Source organism: Crocodylus siamensis, chromosome 2, assembly GCF_052110815.1.
Source record: "Crocodylus siamensis isolate JL-2025a chromosome 2, ASM5211081v1, whole genome shotgun sequence".
In the NCBI taxonomy this organism is placed as follows: Eukaryota; Metazoa; Chordata; order Crocodylia; family Crocodylidae; genus Crocodylus; species Crocodylus siamensis.
The window spans coordinates 234,368,563-234,388,858 of record NC_143396.1 but is presented as its reverse complement, the minus strand read 5'-3'; the positions used below and the strand labels follow the sequence as shown (position 1 = coordinate 234,388,858).

At 43.2% G+C, this 20,296-nt stretch overlaps 2 protein-coding genes across 3 annotated transcripts in view; one reads left to right on the top strand and one right to left on the bottom strand.

Annotated features, from left to right (window-relative positions):
* Nucleotides 1–13,211, top strand: part of EIF2AK4 (eukaryotic translation initiation factor 2 alpha kinase 4) — a 72,142-nt gene extending 58,931 nt beyond the window's left edge. For both annotated transcript variants that reach the window (XM_090033467.1, XM_090033468.1), the window contains exons 32-39: nucleotides 2,036–2,122; nucleotides 3,588–3,700; nucleotides 4,426–4,484; nucleotides 4,724–4,821; nucleotides 6,432–6,500; nucleotides 10,855–10,899; nucleotides 12,193–12,311; nucleotides 12,903–13,211. In XM_090033467.1, coding sequence (XP_089889593.1) covers nucleotides 2,036–2,122; nucleotides 3,588–3,700; nucleotides 4,426–4,484; nucleotides 4,724–4,821; nucleotides 6,432–6,500; nucleotides 10,855–10,899; nucleotides 12,193–12,311; nucleotides 12,903–12,960 — 648 coding nt within the window. In that variant the 3' untranslated portion in view covers nucleotides 12,961–13,211. The remainder of the gene's footprint in view (nucleotides 1–2,035; nucleotides 2,123–3,587; nucleotides 3,701–4,425; nucleotides 4,485–4,723; nucleotides 4,822–6,431; nucleotides 6,501–10,854; nucleotides 10,900–12,192; nucleotides 12,312–12,902) is intronic.
* SRP14 (signal recognition particle 14) lies at nucleotides 13,100–18,227 on the bottom strand. The gene is made up of 5 exons (XM_090033475.1): nucleotides 18,095–18,227; nucleotides 17,907–17,979; nucleotides 17,067–17,179; nucleotides 16,424–16,456; nucleotides 13,100–15,997 (listed from the first exon to the last, which is right to left on the bottom strand). Exons 1-5 carry the CDS (start codon nucleotides 18,116–18,118, stop codon nucleotides 15,908–15,910), a joined length of 333 nt encoding a protein of 110 aa, XP_089889601.1. The 5' UTR covers nucleotides 18,119–18,227; the 3' UTR covers nucleotides 13,100–15,907.
* Between the last annotated feature and the right edge of the window lie 2,069 nt (nucleotides 18,228–20,296).

Sequence of the window (20,296 nt, the reverse complement as noted above, 5' to 3'; positions counted from 1 at the left end):
CTGCTTTGATGCACTGGAATTCCAGCGTGTCAGAGCAGGTTTGATTAATCCAGCTTACTGGAGTGTGGCAGTTGCCATGCTTCCCCAGCCTCCTGTACCTTGTGTATCAGCATCCCCAAACTTAAAAATGGCAGTGGGGCTGCTTGAACTAAAGCTTGTTGAGGGAGCTTTAGTTCAAGCGCCCCACCACCATTTTTAAGTGCAGGGACACTGGTGCAGGAGACGTGATGGCACTTTAATTAGAGTGGCTCTAGGAGCCACTCTTTCATTTAAAGTGTGTAGGGACATATGTTTAAATGGAAGTGAAGGTAATGACTACATTCTGCTGCTTAATGACGTGATTAAATGAATTGGAGCCACTCTAGGAGCTGCTCTAATTAAAACGCTGCTCCCCCCACCTGGCCCAGAGCATGTGTAAAAGTGCCCTCTGTTCCAAGTCCAGTGCTATATCCACTAGATTACATTGTCTTCTTGGAATGAGACAGGTAATGCTAATAATTGTATTTATGAAGAGCCCAAGGTTCTTGAGATGCTCTAAACTTTGGATAAATGTTTTACCTATGATCATAACAGTACGGTGTTTGAGTGGAAAGGGATCAGAGTTAAGGACATGTTCCATATCCCAGGGACCACCATAGCTTTATTATACAGCATGAATCTGGCATGCTCAGGACCTGCCGGAAATTTGAAGACTCCAGATTTTTTGAAACCAGAGCAACGATCAGTCCCAGAGTGGGGCGGGGGGAGGATAGGAGTAGCAGTGACTACACACAGAGAGGCAGTGTGCAGTGGCGGATGGTGGCAGCAGCCACCGCGTGCAAGCTTCCCCCTCTGCTGCTCTGGGACCAGCTGCAGCTACTCCCCGATGTAGTGTAGTTTTAAAAAGTGCCAGATTTTTGAGAATTGCGGATATCTGATATCTAGATTTACGAGGTTATACTGTACCTGGAACTACTGAGCAGTGTAACTGAATTATTGCTCTGATAAACAATACTGCTAGAATTGTTGCAGCTACATTAACCTTTAGGCATATCCTGGTATTTAAAGGCTTGAGTCCTTGTTCCCTTGCAACCCACTGAATCCAGCAGATAAATGTGTAGCCTAGATAATTGGATTGTGGGACAACAAAGTACTTGAACACCTTACGCTTCTCAGGCAAATTTTAGTTATTTGCAACCACTACTCAGTTGGGTAATTGGTAAATGACAAAGGAAATATCACAGCATCTTCTTTTTTATCATGTTTGACTTATTCCCTCACCAGCTCACAACAGGGTTTTTGAGGCACTTAACTGCCTTGAGGCGACTGTATTATCTTAGCATTGTCTTCATTTTTTCTAGTTTTCCTCACATTTGGCCATATGCTGGAAAAATGTGAGTGCAATTTGGGGCTAATGCCCTTTTAGTCTTGTGGGTTTTTTGTTTATGTCCAGGTTGCTTTCCTCTTTGTGAAGCTGTTCACAGAGTGTTGGCCTGTTTTTCTTTTGTTTTTAATCTGGCTATAGAATATAGCTAGAATAGCTCAGCTATGCAGTATCATATAACTGGAGAATGGCTGTACTCTTATTCTGGTATAGCAAGAATTGGCCCTGAGTCTGCTTCGAAAATCTCACAGGAAAACCCCAAGCCTGCATGAAGCCTGACTAATCAGTGGAGGACTGGGCAGTGCTCTATCCTACCTATTTGTTTGCAGGCAGGACGTGGGGCTGTCTCACAGAAAGCTACATCACAACAACAGATCATCAAAAATACATCATTGCTTACAGATGCAAATATTAAGCTTTTGCTTCTTAATCTTGCTGAATCCTGTCCTAGTGGGTCAAATCAGGGTGATCCTATAGATGCCTTGTAAGGGTGAGCAGCAGAAAAGTGTTCTTCCTGGACTGATATATAGTTTTCTCCTGCACAGAAAATAATAGATCCACTAATTATAGACATTTCCTTTCAACTTAATTGAAAGGAGCATGCTCTGGTTTTCCATATATTCATTTAACAATTCTGTCCTCCTAATTTACCAGTTCTCTTTTTTCTTTTAGTCGCAAGAGGAATTGCAGGAATATTGCAGATATTCTGGAATTACATATGCAGCTCTTGTCTCTGATAAAGAAGGAAATCATGTAAAGGTAAAAGTTGGGGCAAGGGAGTTTTTTTGTAAATGAATAATCTGTTCTTCTGAATCTTTGTCTTAAAGCTAATAGTGTACCATATTTTCTGGAAATTGAATTCTTAACAGTTGCATAACAGATTATTGATAAGTATGAGTTTCTGAGTAACTAACAACCATACGATTACTCTGAAAAATGAATAGTAGATACACGGCAGACCCGTCTTTTTAGCTTTTGTCCAACTGTCTGTATCTTCCAGGAAAAACAATTTCATAACTTTTAATCACAAATCACATAATTTTTCAATTATAATGAAAAGTTATGGAAGTTGAGTTTCATTTAAAGTGTGTGGGGGCATATGTTTAAATGGAAATGAACATTTAACGACATTCTGCCACCACCTAATGGCTGCTTAATGACATTATTAAATGAATTGGTGGTCTCAGTCTGTTTTTAAGATGACAGATGTCCACATCCCAACATAAATACCACCAAAATTGACAGCTGATAAGGCTTCAGTAGACATGGATACCAAACTGTGTTATGTCTCGCCAGGTCAGGGTTGATTTGCAGAGGTCTGGTGTTGGGAAAGCTTTAACTGCCACTGTCTATACTGTATCTGTTAGTCATTGGTACCCAAAGTTTTCAGCGAATGTGGTACTTTTCATAAGCCCTAAAAATTACAGTATTTTAAAAAAATAAAATATTGAAATGATGATAAAATATCACTGATTCTGAGTCATTGCCATTTACTGTCTTTGTCTTTAACAAGTTAAGAGTTTTTCATTAAGTCATTTGACAGTGCATGATTGTGTGATATAGCTAATATGCAGTATCAAAATGTTTCACTTGTTATTTCTAGCAAAATATCTTTATGAACAGATTGATCTTGATAATTATTTGATCAAAAAGTGATAGAAAGATGCATGCATGCATGATTTTTTTAAAAATGAGTGCTCTATCAGAGAAAAAATAAAGATACTATTGTAGTGTATGTTAAATGGCATCCTTGTTCTCTGGTTTAATTGTTCATCTCCAAATAAATAAAAACTAGGAAAATACATGTAAATTTTGAAATTTGGAAGTCACCCCTGCAAATTTAGTGAAAGGTAGCTACATTCCAAATTTAATTATTTTTAATGAAATAGTTTAATGAATGCAGTATACTCACCTATGTACCAATCAATCCTAAACTGACTATTGCATATTAACAAAGGCAAATGGCCAAGCTTAAGCAGTGGAAGTGCAATGGAAATTATTACTAGTTGGGTGGCAAAAATCTAATCAAGCAAACTGGAGGATTTAATTAACTAGTGATCATAGGAAGTGAGTCTCTGTCCACCTGATTTCATCCTTAGTAGGCAATGGATCTAGTAAGACTTTTTTTTTTTCTTTCTCTTCATTTTTCCAAAATATATTTACTTTATCTTTTAAGTAATATCAATCTATGTATCCTTGAAACATTTAAATTAATCTTTTGTAGGTAAAATCATTTGAAAAGGAAAGGCAGACAGAGAAAAGGATTTTAGAATCTGATTTAGTAGAACACCTGGCCCAGAAACTGAAGACCAAAGTCTCTGATGAAAGAAATAACAGGTAGGACCATAAAAAGTGAATGCAACCAGTTAAAATTAGAAATGTTTTCATAAACTGAATTAAGTTTTCAATATGGCATTTTAAAGAAGCTCTCCATGAGATTATTTTCAGTAAAAATTACTGTTGAGAAAGTACTGCCTAATTCCTTCTTAAGGTGGGTAGTGGGATTTGTATTATTCCTGTGTCATAAGACTCTCCAGAAGGATATTTATTTTTACTAGCAACTAAGACATTTTGAAGCAAAATTAATATGCCTTAAGTATTTAAGGCCAAGTTTTTATCTGAGGTAAATTGTTCTAATGTTGCATGTTAAAACACCTGGCTGGACAGGTGCTGTTCTAATTTATGCTGTAATTCTAGGAAAGCCCTTTATATGAAAGAGAAAGTGTAGTTAGAAATACTTGACATTAAAATTCCAAGTATGACAATATGGGCTGTTGTCTAAATAGCTAGGATGCAGGAATTTCTTTGTAGTACAGAGGAAGTGTAAAGATTGTTGTTTATTCTATTGTCTGCTAGCTCATAGTACTTAGTGTAGACAAGTTTTTAGGAACAAATGCAGGTGTTATAGGGCTTGTTAACTAATAAAAAATGCAGACTTTAGTTTGCAAATATGTGCCTAAAATCTCCTTTGTATTTTAAGTTTGTTCATGTTTATTCCACTGTACTGCTTTTAGATTGCATCTGTTTTTTTTTTAACTCGTTTTTTATTTGCTCACTTTTAGGGAAACTTCAGATAATCTCTCAATACAAAATTTAAAGGGATCATTTTCTAACAATTCAGGTATACAGTTATTGATTATTTAGAAACATCAACCATGGTCAATTCTAATACTCTTTACATTTAAAGAATTTGGTATTATATATTTTTAATATACACTATAAGAAACATAATAAAATAAAATGTCTTTTTTCTTTTTACCAACTGTTACGTAGCTAAAGGCACTTCTCAGGGTGGTGTATAATATGTTGGTGTGTTTAAAAAAAAAAAAAAGATTACATTTTGAAACATTTACATTGTAGGTTTATTTGAAATGCATGGAACTTCTGTAGTTCCAACTGTGAGCGTTATAGCACCTGAGAAATTGTCTGCTAGTGCCAGACGACGTCAAGAAATTCAGGTAAATGCAGGTGCTTTCTTTTTCCTCTTTCATTTCTGGCTTGAAATTTGTTTAAAAAACCCACTTGGATGACTTCTTACAAAAACCTCTGCCAAATGGACATTAAGTTTTCAAATCAAGTACTCCAAAGTTAGGAAATACTTGACATTACATTTCTTCTTGTAGCCTTAATTAAATGATCACAAACTTTCTTTTGTGGGATCCATGCCTCACTCAGAATGAACAGTGCATAAGGCAGAGGGTTACAAGAAGGAGAAAATGGATGTATCTGCATTGGGGAAGGACCAAACAAATAGGTTCCCAGTTGTCTCGATCTCGTTGTAACGTGGAGCTGGGTTGTCGTAATGCATGTGCCCAAGAAAGCTCAATTAAGATTGAGGAACCTTAGTCTTAGCATTTTCTAACTTTTTTGAGTGTCCAAAATAATTTAGCTTACAAGTTCAACATACATTTTGTACAAAATATATCCAGGGCACTCAAACGTGTCCCTGTATTTTAGTATTTCATTCACTCTCTTAAACTACCAGGCATAAGAAAAGAATTTCCCACACACTGTATATAAGCAGTTCCTTTTTTATTAAAATAAAATGTGTAGTGTTGTAATGATAGAGCAGTGATTGTCACCCAGGGTGCTGTGGCATTTCACGTGCATTTCATGCCACCATGCAGTTTGCCCCAGGAGACAGCAGTGCTATGGGGCCACATGCACAAAGTAGTCAGTTTCCTGTGCTCCCACATCGACTAACTTCTTGCAGTTGTGTATGGACCATAGTGCATTCTGGGACTGTTTTTCTGTGCCATCACAACTGCAAGAGCATCTTCTCATAACCTTGTAAAAGACAGTATCCACTTAAACAAAAAGATAGACTATCTAGGGAAACTCACAACCTTGTGTGCCAAGTCTTGTTAGACAAGTGTCATCTAGTCCTCTCCTAACACATACTTATATTTGGATGGCAAAAATATTCTACGAGGGAGCATGAGACCTACACTTGCATTCCTGAGAGCCATAAAATATTTCAGTGTCACATTTACCACCTAGCACAAGGATCAGCAATCTATGGCTCATTGGAGCCACTGGATCCAGCCTGTAGAGTGGGGGCTTCAGCAGCACAGTGCTTTGCCTGCACCATGCTGCATCATGGCCAGGTGGCAGAGAGAAACAGCAGCCTATGGGCCTTACTGCAACTCTGCTTTGGACCTAAGCTGAATCATATCAAACTTCTAAGCAGAAATTATACTTTGTTTTCTTTAGTCTGTAAGACAGTGGTATAACGAATCCAGTGGCTGGTAGTTAAGGCTTCCCAGTTCAGACTAGAAATACTGTGCAGATTGTTAGTAGTGAAAGTAATTAACTTTTTGACCAACTCACTGTGAGCATACATGTTAGGACTGGATTGTATTTCCAAAACACCTGCTCTAGTTCAAGCAAGAATTAATCCAGGGAAGTCCTTAGGTCCATAATGTATAGCAGGTTAGAGGATATTATTGCAATGGCCTTATAATCTGTGAATCAGTCATATAGAAAACAGAGTTCCTCAACATCAGTGTTTAACAGGAGACCTTTGTCTACTACTTTTACCCACTAAAATATTAAACTTAACTTGCAGGTGCAAACAAGACTGCAGACGTTCATCACTAACTTGCAACAGAAAATAAGCGAGATTGAAATTCTGGCAGTAAGTCATTTTGCTAAGACATAAAAATAAAAACAGTACATCACTAGTTTTGTGGCAGGTTTGATACTGAGAACAGCATTGTTAGTTGCTGGTGACAGCTGCCAAGCTAGCAGGAATTTTATGCTCGAAGTTTTTTTAACAATCTTATGCTATTGCGATGAAAGGCTTCTCGTGGTAAAATGAAATCTGTGTAATACATAGTTAACTCTCTGAGAAGTGTTTTCCCAGTGGGTAGTTGAGTCTCCTGTATACAGCAAAATGTCTACATTTTAACTATTTAATCCCTGCTAACTGTAATGTAGAGTTGCACTGTTCCACCCAGCACCCCAGTGCCAGTGGATTCAATGTAATTTGTTGCTGCCACAACTTGCTGTTACCTTATTACCTAGAGGGCACTGTTTCTCCTAGGCAGACAAGGTTGTTTGGGTGAATATGATATCCTTTACTAGACCAACTTAAATAGTTGGGAAAAAAATTTTTAGCAAGCTTTCGGGTTTAAAAACTGTTAGGCTGAGGAAGTCTGCAGTTGGTGTGTGCTCTTCCTGGATGGAATGAAAAGTTAAGCAGCCAGAGGCTGGGCTAATAGGCATGTAAGGTAGGCAGTCAGTGAAGATGTAAATTGAGGTGTCAGTGGGTGAGAGACAGTCTGGGTGGGGGTGAGAAGGGGGATGAATGTAGCAGTTAAATAGTGGAGAGGTACCTGAGTAGTCAGATGTCTGGCAGGTTATAATGTGTCATAAAGCTTGCTAAAAAAAAATTTCCAACTATTTATGTTGGTCTAATAAAAGATATCATATTCACCCAAAGATCCTTATCTGCTTATGTCCTGAGACCAACATGGCTACAACCTTCATCCCTGTTTCTCCTAGACCTGAGAAATGGTGCATCTTTCCTATATTTCTTTTATAAATAAGCAAGTTGGCCTCTGATAATAAGGTGACTTTCCAAATGCACAGCGTTTTGTTTTGTTTTGTTTTTTTGGGGTGGGGGGAGGGGGTTACTTTCTTCAGAAAGATTGGGTATTGGCTGGGACTAACGCAAAGAGATTGGGGCCATGAAAAATGGAAGTGTTGTGTTTCGACCAGCATTTCGACGGAACAGCAGTCCGTTTCGAATTTTGTTTTGATTCCAAACAGCTGTTCCATTCTGTTCTGTCAAAACAGTTTCGCTTTTCGAGCCTGTTTTGCCGTTTTGCCCATAATGGGGAAGGTCAAAAGAGCCTATAACTTTGTCATTTCTGGCCTGATTTCAATGAAACCTGCAGGAATGGTAGCCCCTTCTGAGGGCATGAAGCCTGCCAAGTCTCAAGGAGATAGGTGCAGGGGGTTCAGGGAAACTGCACCCCAAAGTCTTGAAAGCAAAACTCCAGTCGCTTGTATGTGTTAAGCCCCAGTGGGGTCAAAACTGCAGGCCTACAAGCCCCTGCTGAGGCCACAAAGCCTGCCAAGTTTCAGGGGGTTTGGGGAAACAGCACCTCAAGCTGAAGACAAGCAAAACTCGTGACATGGGTGACACTATGTGTTAAGACACAGCAGGGTAAAAGCTGCAGGCCTGCCAAACCCTGCTGCAGCCACAAAGCCTGTCAGCTGTTAAGGAGATAGGTGTAGGGGGACTCTGGGTTCTGACTCATGATGTGTGTGTGTGTATGTGTGTGTTCAGGTGCACCCTGGCACTGGAGCCTCTGCACAACATGGCAGTGTGCCCCAGTGAGGAGGACTCCTCCCCTACAGCCTTTGCACAGTCCACCACTGTAAACAATGGCAGGTGAAAATAACTTAGCTGGCTCAACACCAATGCCAGCAGCATCTAAGGCAGCCCAACAGAACTATCAGGCCCTTCTTTCCTCTCAAGTAGGAACATCTAGTGCGTGTCTGTTAGGTGCACCCTCAGAGAGAGAGTGTGTTCAGGTGCACCCTTCCTGGTGCTGGGGCCTCTGCACAACACGAGTGTGCCCCAGTGAGGCCTCCTCCTCCCTCTTAGTCCACCACTGTAAACAGCATCTGGTGAGAATAACGTAGGTGACTCGGCAGTTGGCACCAGCAGCATCTAAGATAGCCAAACAGAAATATCACAGAGCCTTTCTTGTTACAAAGGAATTGACAGCAAGAAGTAAAGATGTTGTGTTAGATATATGTTACTCGTGGTGTGTGTGATGGCTTACCTTGTGTTTTTATGTTTATATGTATGTTATGAAAAAAAATGGAATAGTTAGAGAAATATATCTTAGGAAGCTTTCAAGTTGAAAAACCCTTTGTCAGGCTGAGGAAGTACCTGCTACTGGTGCATCTCCTGGTCCTGGATGGAAGGAATAGTAAAGAAGCCAGAGGCTGGGCTGGCATGCAATGCAGGCAAGAAAGCTGGTCAATGGAAATGGAAATGGAGGTGTCAGGGGGTGAGGGACAGGCGGAGGGGCGGGGATGTAGCAGCACAAGCAAAAGTGCAGAGGAACCTGGGAAGTCAGATGTCTGGCAGGTAGTGTCAGAATTTCACTGCCTATATATATTGAGTCTATGAGTTTCTGTACCTATGAGGCTGAAAAAGTGAAGTTCATAGGCCTGGCTGTGAAAAATGGTTTGTAATTTGTTCCCTCTCAGAATTATGCCTGAGAGACTGGAGGCAGAGTAGTTTTTTGGTGAGGAATGTGCCCCCACAGGTAGTTGGGTATTGTCTTTGATAGATTCTGGTGTGCAGTTTGTGGGGGTACTGGAGATGGCAGGTTTTGTGTTTCGAGCTGTAGGAAGTTGGACTGGGGTGGAGAGGGTTGGGGAAACGGGGATGTAGCAACGCAGGTAAAATTGCAGGGGTACCTGGGGTGTCAGATGTCCAGCAAGTCACAGCATGCCAGAACTCCACTGTGTATGTTGAGTTCATGAGTTTCTGTACCTATTACCTACAAGGCTGATGAAGTGCAGTTCATAGGCCCAGCTCTGAAAAGTGGTTTGTACATTCAAACAAGCACCTACCCTCATCACCAAAACTGAAGCCAGAGGCTGCATCACAGTTTGGTGGTGGGGGTGAATTACAGTTTTCCCTCTCTCTCTTCCACCCCTCCCTGAAGGATGGCCAGTGTGGCCACCTGCCTTTCCACCATGCTTCATGGTGTGTTTCATGTCTTCCTTTTCTGCAAATATATAAATGTATTTGCGTTCTTATATAAATTCAACAGTGTAGGTGTAGAGCAGTGAAGAAATGTATGAAACCGATAGAAACATGTCTTTCTTCCTATATAAATTCTATAATGTATGGTATGCTGCAAAGCTTTAAATATATAGAAACAAAACAAATGTATTTCCCTTCCTATATAAATTCTTTAGTAATCCTATGCAATTTAAGTATAAAATTCAAAAGAAATCAATGAATATAATAATAAAATTGAAGCACCTAGAAGAAAAAGGTATTCTGAAATCCCTTTTGCTAGGGTAGCAAGCAGGGAATCCTTTAGAAAATCAGTGCTGCTAACTGTAGTGGTCTGATGGTGAGCTGCTAGAACACAGCTCAGTTAGTGACCCCAAGACAGAAAGCAGGGCAGTTCAAAAAATGCTGGCTTTTATGCAGTTTTTTCATCCCTCTCCCAGAGTACCAGGGTTGGAAGGGACCTCAGGGAAGGGTGACAGTCACTGGCTAGCTACACAGTCAATAATAAGAGCACCCCTTCTCCCCCTCCCTCTTACTTTCTCTTTCCCTGCAGGCAAGGCATTGAAGGCAAGCCCCAGCTACACGGTTGAGACTCAAAACATTCAGAATTTTTCAGAGCGTTTCAACCAGCCCTGTTTTGCTTTGATGCTGTTTTGAAGCTCTGTTTTGTTTTGACTTCACTGTTTCAAGGTTGAAACAGCATCAAAACAAAATGGGCGGCAAAATTTCGCCCAACCCTAAGAGATTCCTGCTAGAGATTTCCTCCACTCAGGGTCATACTAATGATATTGCATCTGGGATCAGGAAAGAAGGTTACCCCATGATCAGTTGTTATGGACTATGGGGGTTTATGCCTTTCTTTGTAACAGGAAGCATAGCCCTCTTCCTTGGGTCTCTCAAGTACATTTTAACAACCCTTGCAGGACGCTGGCTGCAGTTGTCCCTCCTGCTTTAACCATGGCAAACTAGGGCACATTATTATGTGACAGGGTTGACTGTAGATTTAGCAATAGATTAGATAAGGATTTTTATGGGATGGTTTGCATAGGTATGATACTGCCTCAGACAGAGGGTTGAACAAGATGACTCTAGAGATTTCCTTCCAGCCATACTTTCTATGATTCACATGACCAAACTGGTGACAGGAATACAGTTGTTACTTATTAAACTATGTAGTGTGATTCTTTGATATTGACTTCTTTTGCCCTCCTTTTTGCAGGTTGATCTACCAAAAGAAACTATAATGCACTTCCTCTCGCTAGAAGTAAGTCCAAAGTAACTGTATAACTTGGTAGATTTTTAAAAGTTAGTGGGATGAATTCCCATCCAAATTGAAGTGAATTTTCCTTTTAAAGAGTTTAAGGTAGGCATTAAAAACATCTCTGGCTGCTTATGATTTTCCCAAACAGTGGCCAATTAAAATTAACCACAGTTCCAGTCAGTTTGCCAGTTGCTGCCGGTGCCCCCCAGTGGTATAGAATGCTTTTCACTCTACTACAGAAGGGAATGCAGTTCAATAAAGGCATGTGCTTGAGTTAGAGGGAGATGGACCTAAAAAACTGACACTGAGGATAGATTATGTCACTGTACACCACCTCCAACTCAATCTCTGGAGTATAGGGTGCATAAAAAGCAGTTTCTTCTTCCTTCACTTGAAGGTGGCTTCAAATTCAGCAGGTACCTACTATACAGAGGTTAATTTGAAAGGTAAACCTGTTGTAGTCTTGCATCCTTTTAATTTTTCATAACTATCAATAGTGAGGTTAGTCCTATGACAATGAAATACTGGGTACACTTGTCAAACTTGGGATTCTAAAGATGTATGAACGGCAGATGATTTGTTTAATGAAGGGGTTCTATGCCTTTAGCAAGTTTGAAAACCACTGGACTACAGAAATGCAAATTACTTTTAATTTGCATGTTGTGGGACCAAAAAAATTTAATGGAAAGATCAACATATGGTGCACAATATAAGTGTTGTTAATGTTTAATACAAGTGGCCAACCTGTGGGAGGTTGGGGAGGTGGCAGGCAGCAGAACAGCAGAAGGGGATTTGAGTGGTGCTTCAGAGAGCATACAGGGCTAGCCTGTGGTATTAGCTTGTGGCACACCTGCTAAAAAGTTGGCTCCCACTGATATTATGTGGGACCTAAATACTGGAAATTGAAAATGGAAGGCACCATAGAAAACTAAGGCTCATGTAGCAGATAGTACCCAAAAGCAATTTAAGTGTGTACAGGATTACATTAGTGGCCCTCTCCAAAGAGGAGAAACAAAACACTTGAGCAGTTCTCTCCTTCAGTCTGAACAGCATCATGTTGGGAAGGCTCACCAGGACCCTCCTTCTAAACACTGCTGCTATGATAGATCTAAACCATACATGCTGTTCTATCCATTTTTTTTTTACAAGAAGCTGGATTTGTGGTAGGCCAGGTAGGAGGGTATTAATATTCCATTTATATCAGAAGAATGAACTGTCTTAGATGCAGGTTTTTTTGCAGTAAAGTATAATACTGTATGAAAATGCCTCTTGTTACTTCTGCCTCCTGTATCATAGTGTGATGGAGACGAACAGTCATTTTATGCAACTGTGAAACAACTGATGTCACGATTACCAAAGCAGAAATACCTACAAGCAGTTTGTGATGAAATTTACAATATCAAAGTAGAGAAGAGGTAAACTGTTGTTTTACTATTGGTGCTCTAAGAAGTTGAGCTGCTTAATACATCTGAATTTTAGTAAACAGAGTTCCCTCTTCTTTCTCCAGAAGAAAATAAATCCTGTTGAAAAATCTCTTATTTTTTGCATTAGTCTTGGGCTATCGGTACCCATTAGGCCAGCCCAGTTAAGGCAAGCCAGTTTCTACAGCCATTGTCCCACAAGGAAGTGATGTTGTTAGCACTGCAGCCAGCCACCTTTCGACTCTTCCCACCCCAAATAACCAGATAGCCATGTAGAATGGCTCAGCTGGGGGTACATTAATACAGAATCTGGAACTGCAATAAGACTTAAATTGATGTCCCATCTCCCCTATTCCAACTACATAGTTCCCTCTGCCTTACAGAAGGCTCCCTCGGTTAACACTGCATACCTGCTGTGAGGCAGACAGTAAAACCTTGGGCCACTAGAAATCAGTCCACACATACCAAGTATGTCGTAGACTCGCCTTTCTCCTGTTTCCAAAAAACAGCTTTTTTAGAAGCTTTGGCATGACTGCTATATTACCTACTGTTCTGAAGTCCAACATTCTTTCTTTTCCTCTGCAGAGTTCCTGTGCTTATCCTGTACAGTTATCGAGATGATTACTACAAAGTTCTATTTTAGTTCTTTAAAAAACCCTATTACTGGGGTGTTTCAGTAGCAGCACTTGACTTTTTCTAAAGCTCCATGTCCTGAACAAAAAACATTCTATCAACTCTGCCACTGTTTTGCACCTACTTCAAGAAGCTGTGATAAAAGCAAGGCAGGTCAAATACTGTTTATTTTTTTAGTGTAAAGTGTTTAAGGTTTTGTATGCAATATGTAACTGTAAGATACATCGTCTAAACAAATTCAAAATAAACGTTTTATAATCATGCACTAGCCATGCATTATATTTTAACTGGACTTCATGATAGTATTTGTTTGCTCAGCCACACTGACGCAGCAAGTGTACTGTGCCAGACAGAAGTACCCTCAAATGTCACATGCCTCTGGAAAGGGGGAGCTATGCAAGTCACACTTTAATCCTCTGAGAGCAGAATATATTAAGGCAGTGCCACTCAGCAATAGCAATTAGAGTGCTGGCACATGTGACCCTATTACTGCTGATCCAAGAAGCAGCCTGTGGGAGGCAGCACATTTTCCCCAGTGGAAATGTGTGATGCTGATGCACTTTGAGCCTGAAGACTGATTCTGGGAAAGGAATTTTCCCCAGGTGAAAACTCTAAGACACATTACTTGAAATTGAAATAAGCACTGAAAGCCTCTTGAAAGAACATGACTATACCTATATTTCAGAAGCAAGTTGAGGTAATTCTTGTGATCCTCTAAAACTGAACATTGTTACCTACAGACAGGAATGTGACTGGCAAGCTGAAAGTCTTTCAGTTCAGAAGCTCATACTGAATTTCACTTAACTGTTATTAAAGTTCTAGAATAGTGAGAAGACACTGCACTTTCCTTATCAATTTTTTTTGCATTTGTATTTACTCAGTTCTAACAAGGTGTCCCATCCCCCCTGCAATTTAACATGGAGAAAAAAAACGCTTGTGATAACCATTAGGACTGTGTGAAGCTTCTGTAGCTGGTTTGATTTGGCAGAGATACAACAGCTGAATCTCTAAATTGAAGCTGGGAGACTTGTTAAGAGGTCCGAATAGAATCAGAAGCTTCTGAATCAATTTAGAGAGATTCAGGGCTGATTTGGCCCTAGGCTATACATGTTTCCCCTCACATAAAGTGAACCCACTTTATAATGTAACAAATAGGTATAGGCTCCCAAGACGGTGAGGGAAGAAGGGAGGCTGGGACTAGGGAACAGGTGGGGGTGCCATTCCTGAGGCTGCACTGTGCTCTGCCTGTGCCCTTCCACCCACCTGGGCTCTCTGCCTACCCCCACTCACCCCATGCTGTGGTGCAGGCAGTTGGTGTTGATTGTTTTTTGGGCCACTGCAGTAGAGACTGGAGGGAGTGGCAGCAAGCAGAGGCCCAGGTGGCGCAGGACCCAGCGCAGCCTGTCCACACTCGCCCTAGCCCCTGCTGCAGTGGCCCTGGGAGCAACTGGCACCAGCTGCAACAGGAACTGTCAGTGGAGGGAGGGGAGGGCACATCCCTTGCTGCTTTACACCCCCCAACCCCTGGGAGGGCTGCAGGCTGTATCTTCCTGAGGGGTGCATGTGCCCCCAGATCTGCACATGGGATGACATCAGGCTCCCACTGCAGGCTGGAGCTGGCAGCAGCACCAGGCTAGCCAATTCTTCCCAGTGCTCAGGGTGGGTGCACCAAGCACCAGGAACAACCCATACTGTTCCATACAGCTATATCAGGAAGACTGAAGTTGACACCAAACTCAGTGGCTTTAGGTGTCAAGTAGCCTTAATCCTAGATATTCGTATCATACTTACACAACTGCCTTAAGAAGATCCTTCAGACTTAAGAGTAACTAGTTCTTCTACTTCCACATTGTTTAAATCCAGTCAGAAGTAAATTAACCTAGATCAATTATATATCTAAAAGTTCTTCCATGTACTGAATTAGTAGGAGTTTTTGGTTTTGTTTAAGTATATTACCTTTTATTTAGTTAAATTAGTTCTGTTCCTGTATAGATGCTTCTAGTAACCAAAACTTTTCAGTACTGCAGTTTTCCTTTACATTGAAATTTAGATACCCCATTTCTTATAGCATAATCCCAGACAAAGTGGAAAGGAATCACTTACCTCTTTATGAAGGAGGAGAGACCTAAATCAGAAGTTCATGGCATTTCAAAGCAAAACTGCAGGGAGGTGGGCTTGGTTCTTACCCCTAGGGCCTGCAAATGGTATCAGAACTATTTGAATCCCAAGTACACATAGACCAATTAATTCTTAGTTGTTTACTGGGCAACGTTATTAAGAGTTATTTTATTCAAATCGATTTCTTATTTTGTTTAACTGAAACAATTAAGCATAACCATTTTGTATCTACTCCTAGCAAGGAGCTACCACAGTAGTTATAGGTTAACCATTTATCCAAGAATCAAATCTTTGTATACATCTTAAGGATGATGCTTTTTACTAAGCCAATGCAATTACAGCATGAAGCTCTAGTCTAAAGCATGCTTAAAAAAAAAAAAAGAAGCCAGTTACTACTATTGACCTATGCTCACAGCTAGAAACAGTGAAGGAGAGGGGAAAAATAAAAATGTCAGTGTCCTAAGGTTACTTAGTATCCACTTTCCCAGTAGTTCATACTAGGCTTTCAGTCACAGAGACTCAAGATCCTGTCCTGGCGTTTCCTTGTGACCAGGCCTCTCTCCTTCCCTGCTGCCTCCCTCCCATCTCAAGTAAAAATACAAAATAGAACAGCAATACAAGTACAAAACTAGTTGGCAGCTGAGTGAAACTATTTCAGTATAACAGTAAATATTCCCACCATACAGGAATCCACAAAGTACTCTTTGCCTCCAGTTTAGAAGACTACTGGTCACATCCCAGTATTCTGCTGGATGTAAAGCCAAAAGTAACTCAAGAAATGGACTTTACTGAAGGCAAGTATCTGAATGAATTGCATTGATGGGAGACATTCCATTCTCTCACTGCGTTGCTTTACTTTTCTTGTTTTTGCTTTTCTTGTCTTTCTTCTTCAAGCCATCCATGTTGGCTCTTAGCAAGTTGGAATAGGCCTACAAAAAACAAAACAAGTTTAAAGACTCTCCCAGGATGGATCAGAGAGAGTTTTATTGGCTGTCTATGGATTGTTAATCCCTCCCCCACCCCACTAGAAGAGTAAAAGAGAAACCAAAAGGTATAGAACAGCATTTCTCAACCAGCAGGTCGCAAAAAATATATGAAACAAGCAAACTTTAAAAACAGATTCTCCTTTAAAAGGAGGAAAGCTATGGCTTTTCCCTTGCAGGCTGGCAGAGTTCCAGCCTGTGAGAGGCTGCCTGGGGCCTCCCCATGCCCCACACACCCACCCTACATGCTGGGGCCTGGGAGCAATGGGTCAAGACTGGCCACTGATGTTTACAAATGGGTCCTGGGACAAAAAAAGGTTGAGAACCACTGCTATAAGAAATACAAGACCTCATTCCCCTACAGAAACTTACCATCTGGAATTTATTTACTTCCTTTGAGCTTACCTGTGAAAAGCAGAAAAGGAGGTTAAGCAGGAAAGACTCACCACCTTACCAACTACTGACTAGAATTCAGTAACCAGTCGTGCTCTCTTGCCTTCTAATCCCCACCAGCAACTGAAGCCGTCTGACCAATGGATGAGATTCAGTTACACAGATACTACTACCGAGGGACACACATGAAAGAAAGAGCTGGTGACAGATCTCATAAGTTAAAAAAAAAAAAAAAAAAACACTCGTTCAAAATAAGCCATTTGTCAGAAGGCAGAGAGTCCAACTTCTATTTGAAAATAATTTTTTTTAATGCAAGAAGCTATTCCACAGCATGTTCCAGATTAATTTCTAAACACAGTGCTTTTTTTCCATCCATTCTCACCCAGATTCTACTGTCAAAAACACTTGAGCTGTCTCCAAGCACCTGAACCTGTTCAAGTTACTTTTTAGTTACTCTGAAAACTGCCTGGCTCCATTACCTGGCAGAATTTTAACTACCACTTGTAGTTCTCAAAACTTTAGCTTTCTTTCACAACTGACAATCAGCCTAAACAATGCAAGTAGTTATTCAGGGTTTAAGTAGAGTTGCACATTGTTTCTTTAGCCCAACTTTGCTGCTTACCACGGTGCTAATCTTCTTTTTCCCATCTGTTGCCCTCAGAAGACACTTGTTGTCTGCTGGCTCAAATCCTTCTATGTGGCCTTTCCGTGGGACTGGTTTTGTTCGACCATCATCTGTTATTAAAAACCAAACCAGGTTTCTTTTGCTTTCAGCCACTTACTTAATTGTCACCAGAACTAGAAAGTTCATCCAACAATATCAGGCCAGCAAGAAGATATGAGCTTCCATCCTACAGCTGGAAGTCAGCATTTTCCCCCAGCAGCCTTGATCACTAGGCAAGACTCTTCCAGCTACAAAACCTCTGGACAGTTACAGACCCCAAGGCCTTGTGCAGCAGAGGCCATCTGCCACACAAGGCAGTGACAGCAACCACTGACTGGCCAGTCTTTTCTTCCCACAATTTCTAGGTCTACAGCAACCATTTTAAGAATTGACAGAGAAAAAAAAGCAACCCATCTGAAGCATTTCACCCAGCATGCCAGGGATCCCAAAGCAAAATGGACTGAGGCTGGTGACAAGCAAGCAGGAGATCTTTCTGTTCTTCATCTGGACCAGCGGTACTCAGCCTTGCAGGCTGCACGAACGGCCCCAGCCCAGCCCAGCCCTGCCCAGCGCGCAGGCACTGCCACCCGGCCCGGAGGGCGGCCCACAGCAGTGGCGATGAGCGCTGCCCCGGAGCCGGAGCACCCCGCGGGCGGGATGACGTGGCCGCGCTTGGCATTACACGCGGCGGCGGCGGCGCCGGGCGCCCGCTTCTGAGCGCGGAACAGTGCCTATAAAGCAGGTCTGGTGCCGCGCGGCTGGGGAAGGCCCCGGCCGGCCTCCCCGAGGGGTACTCACATTTCTTGAGGGTGATGAAGACGCTGCCCGAGGTGCGGCACTTCTGGAACAGCCTCGTCAGCTCTGTCAGGAACTGCGGAGACACGGACACGGTACAGCGTTAGCGGGGAGAGGGAAGGGAGAGGCCGGTCCGGCAGTCGCGTGAGCTCGGCCAGTAACGGGGTCCCGCGACCCGACCCGACCCACACCTGCTCGCTCTCCAGCAGCACCATTTCGCTACTACTCCCACCCGGCTCCGCAGCGCAGCCAGCGGCCCGGAAATGGCGCCGGAACCGGAAGCACGGCCGGGGGGTGGGTCGTCTGCTCCGGTAGGCGTGTGCGCCCTGCGCCTCCGCCTTTCCACCGTGCGCGTCAGGGTTGTATTAAGGTTCCCCCAGGGGCCCGCACCCTCTGCATGCCCGGTCGTGCCTGCTACTCCTGCCGGCCCCGGCCGAGGGGTCTGGCGCGCGCTGCGCTCGAGACTAAGCCAGCGGCCGTGTTTGGGGTGAGGGAGGTAATTCTCCTCGTGGCGGGTGGGTCTGGGCTCCCGGGGCCTTTGGGAACAAGCTGTGCAGCCGCGGCGTAGGGCGAGGCTTTACCGAGAGGGCTGATGACGGGTTTGTGGGGGATGGTTTGGAGAGGGATGATCCTGCCTCAGGCAGGTGCTGAGGGCGACCACCTCTTCCGAACTGGAAGGCGGGACACGGCCCCGCCCCGCCCCGCTCCAAGCAGAGCTGGTGAGGGTGGGGGAGGATGCAAGCTGTCTGCCCGGCGGCTCCTTGACCCCGGAGCCCTTGATAGCTGCGCTGCCATGGCGACACACCCCTTGCCCACTCGGCATCAACAGGGTGCACAACTCTGTGCTGTTGCTGTCATCCCTGCAGGCAGGGGGCGCCTCACCATGGGGGAGCAGCCACTACAGAGCTGCCGGGCCCACCCATACCCCTGTCCCCAGGAGCGTGTGCAGCAGTGGGGAGCTGCCTTCTCCCCCCGCCCTCCGCCCCCATGACAAACTGGACAAGTCACCTGTGACTCTGTCCCACTCTCCTGCACATTCCTGGCCATTGCACTGCCCTGGCTGGGTAGCACCCCCAAGTGCCAACCCTGCACCACTTCCTCCCTCACCATGGGGGCCTCAGTCCGTCTCTTCCTTTCCCCCCATTTACCCACAGGCAGCTGGGGAGCTGCTCTCTACTGTCTTGGGGCTGTATTGCCAGCTACATGCACGTGGCATACCCTGTGTCCCACTCCCCTTAGCCCCTTACAGGCTGGGACTCTCCCTGCCTGCAAAAGGAAACCCTCCATTTCCTGTGGTTTTCCGCACAAATGGAAAAATCCAGATCCCTGCACAGGATACTGGGAATCTAGGGCAAATGCTGCCCTGGAGTCATGCAGCCCAGGACTGGAAGTTGATCTTTAAATTTTGGGACTGTCCTGCCCAATAATTATGGATGGGTGGTCACCCTAACAAGATGACCTCTGGAGGTCCTGTCCAGCCCAACTGCTCTATGGTTCTGTGATCCCTATCCAAACTGTCCTACACAAATCCATTGTCTAACCTCCTAGCAAACTCCACAGCCTGACACTACACCAGCCAATACCATAGGCTCTGACTTTTGCTGGAGAAGAGGCCTAAGATGTTGGACACATAAAAAAGTTTTACACATTTCAGGTGACAGCCCTCTTCCCAAGCCAGGGCCCTTGGGCCCCCACATACTTGGTGCCTCTGCATAACATACCAACCTGCCCCAGGCAGTGTGGGAAGGGGGAGGGGGGACCATGACCAATGTTCTGCTGTAGAAACAGAATCTGAGGGTGGTGGACACCGAAAGCAGCTGGTTGTTGGTTCAAAGAAGAAAGCTTGATTTTGACAAAGAGATCAAAGCCTGTGAGACTGGTGGCGTGAGGGAAGCAGAGCGTGGAGGAAGGGTATGTTCCATCTCAAACACGCTGAGTTTGTGACTTACGGTCAAAGTTCTGAGTGGGAACTTCCTGTCAACCCTCCCAAAGGCTCAGCGCTGAGGGCAGGGCTTTTTGCAAGAATCAATACTTGTTCTACCGGATTCCTAATAAAGCAGTGAAGAATTGTGTCTTTTGTTCTTCCTGGCTCTGGCAGACTGGGAAGGGAACGCATGAATAACGGAAGAGTAATGGCAATCCTCAAGATTTTATCTTGATGAATATACCCTGGGCCTACAATGCCAACAAGGATGAAAAGTTGGTGTCACCACTCACATCAGTAATGGTAGGGCTGTAAGCAATTTTTAGAAGGGAAAGTTTGATGTTCCTCAGAAGGATGGCTCAATAAATTGTGGAGGAGAATTGGTGGTCCCTTTTTTTTTTTTTTTTTTTAAATCAGAGCCCCTTGTGGTGTGTCTGCAGATTGCTGAAGTGGCAGTAGGGGGTGCTGT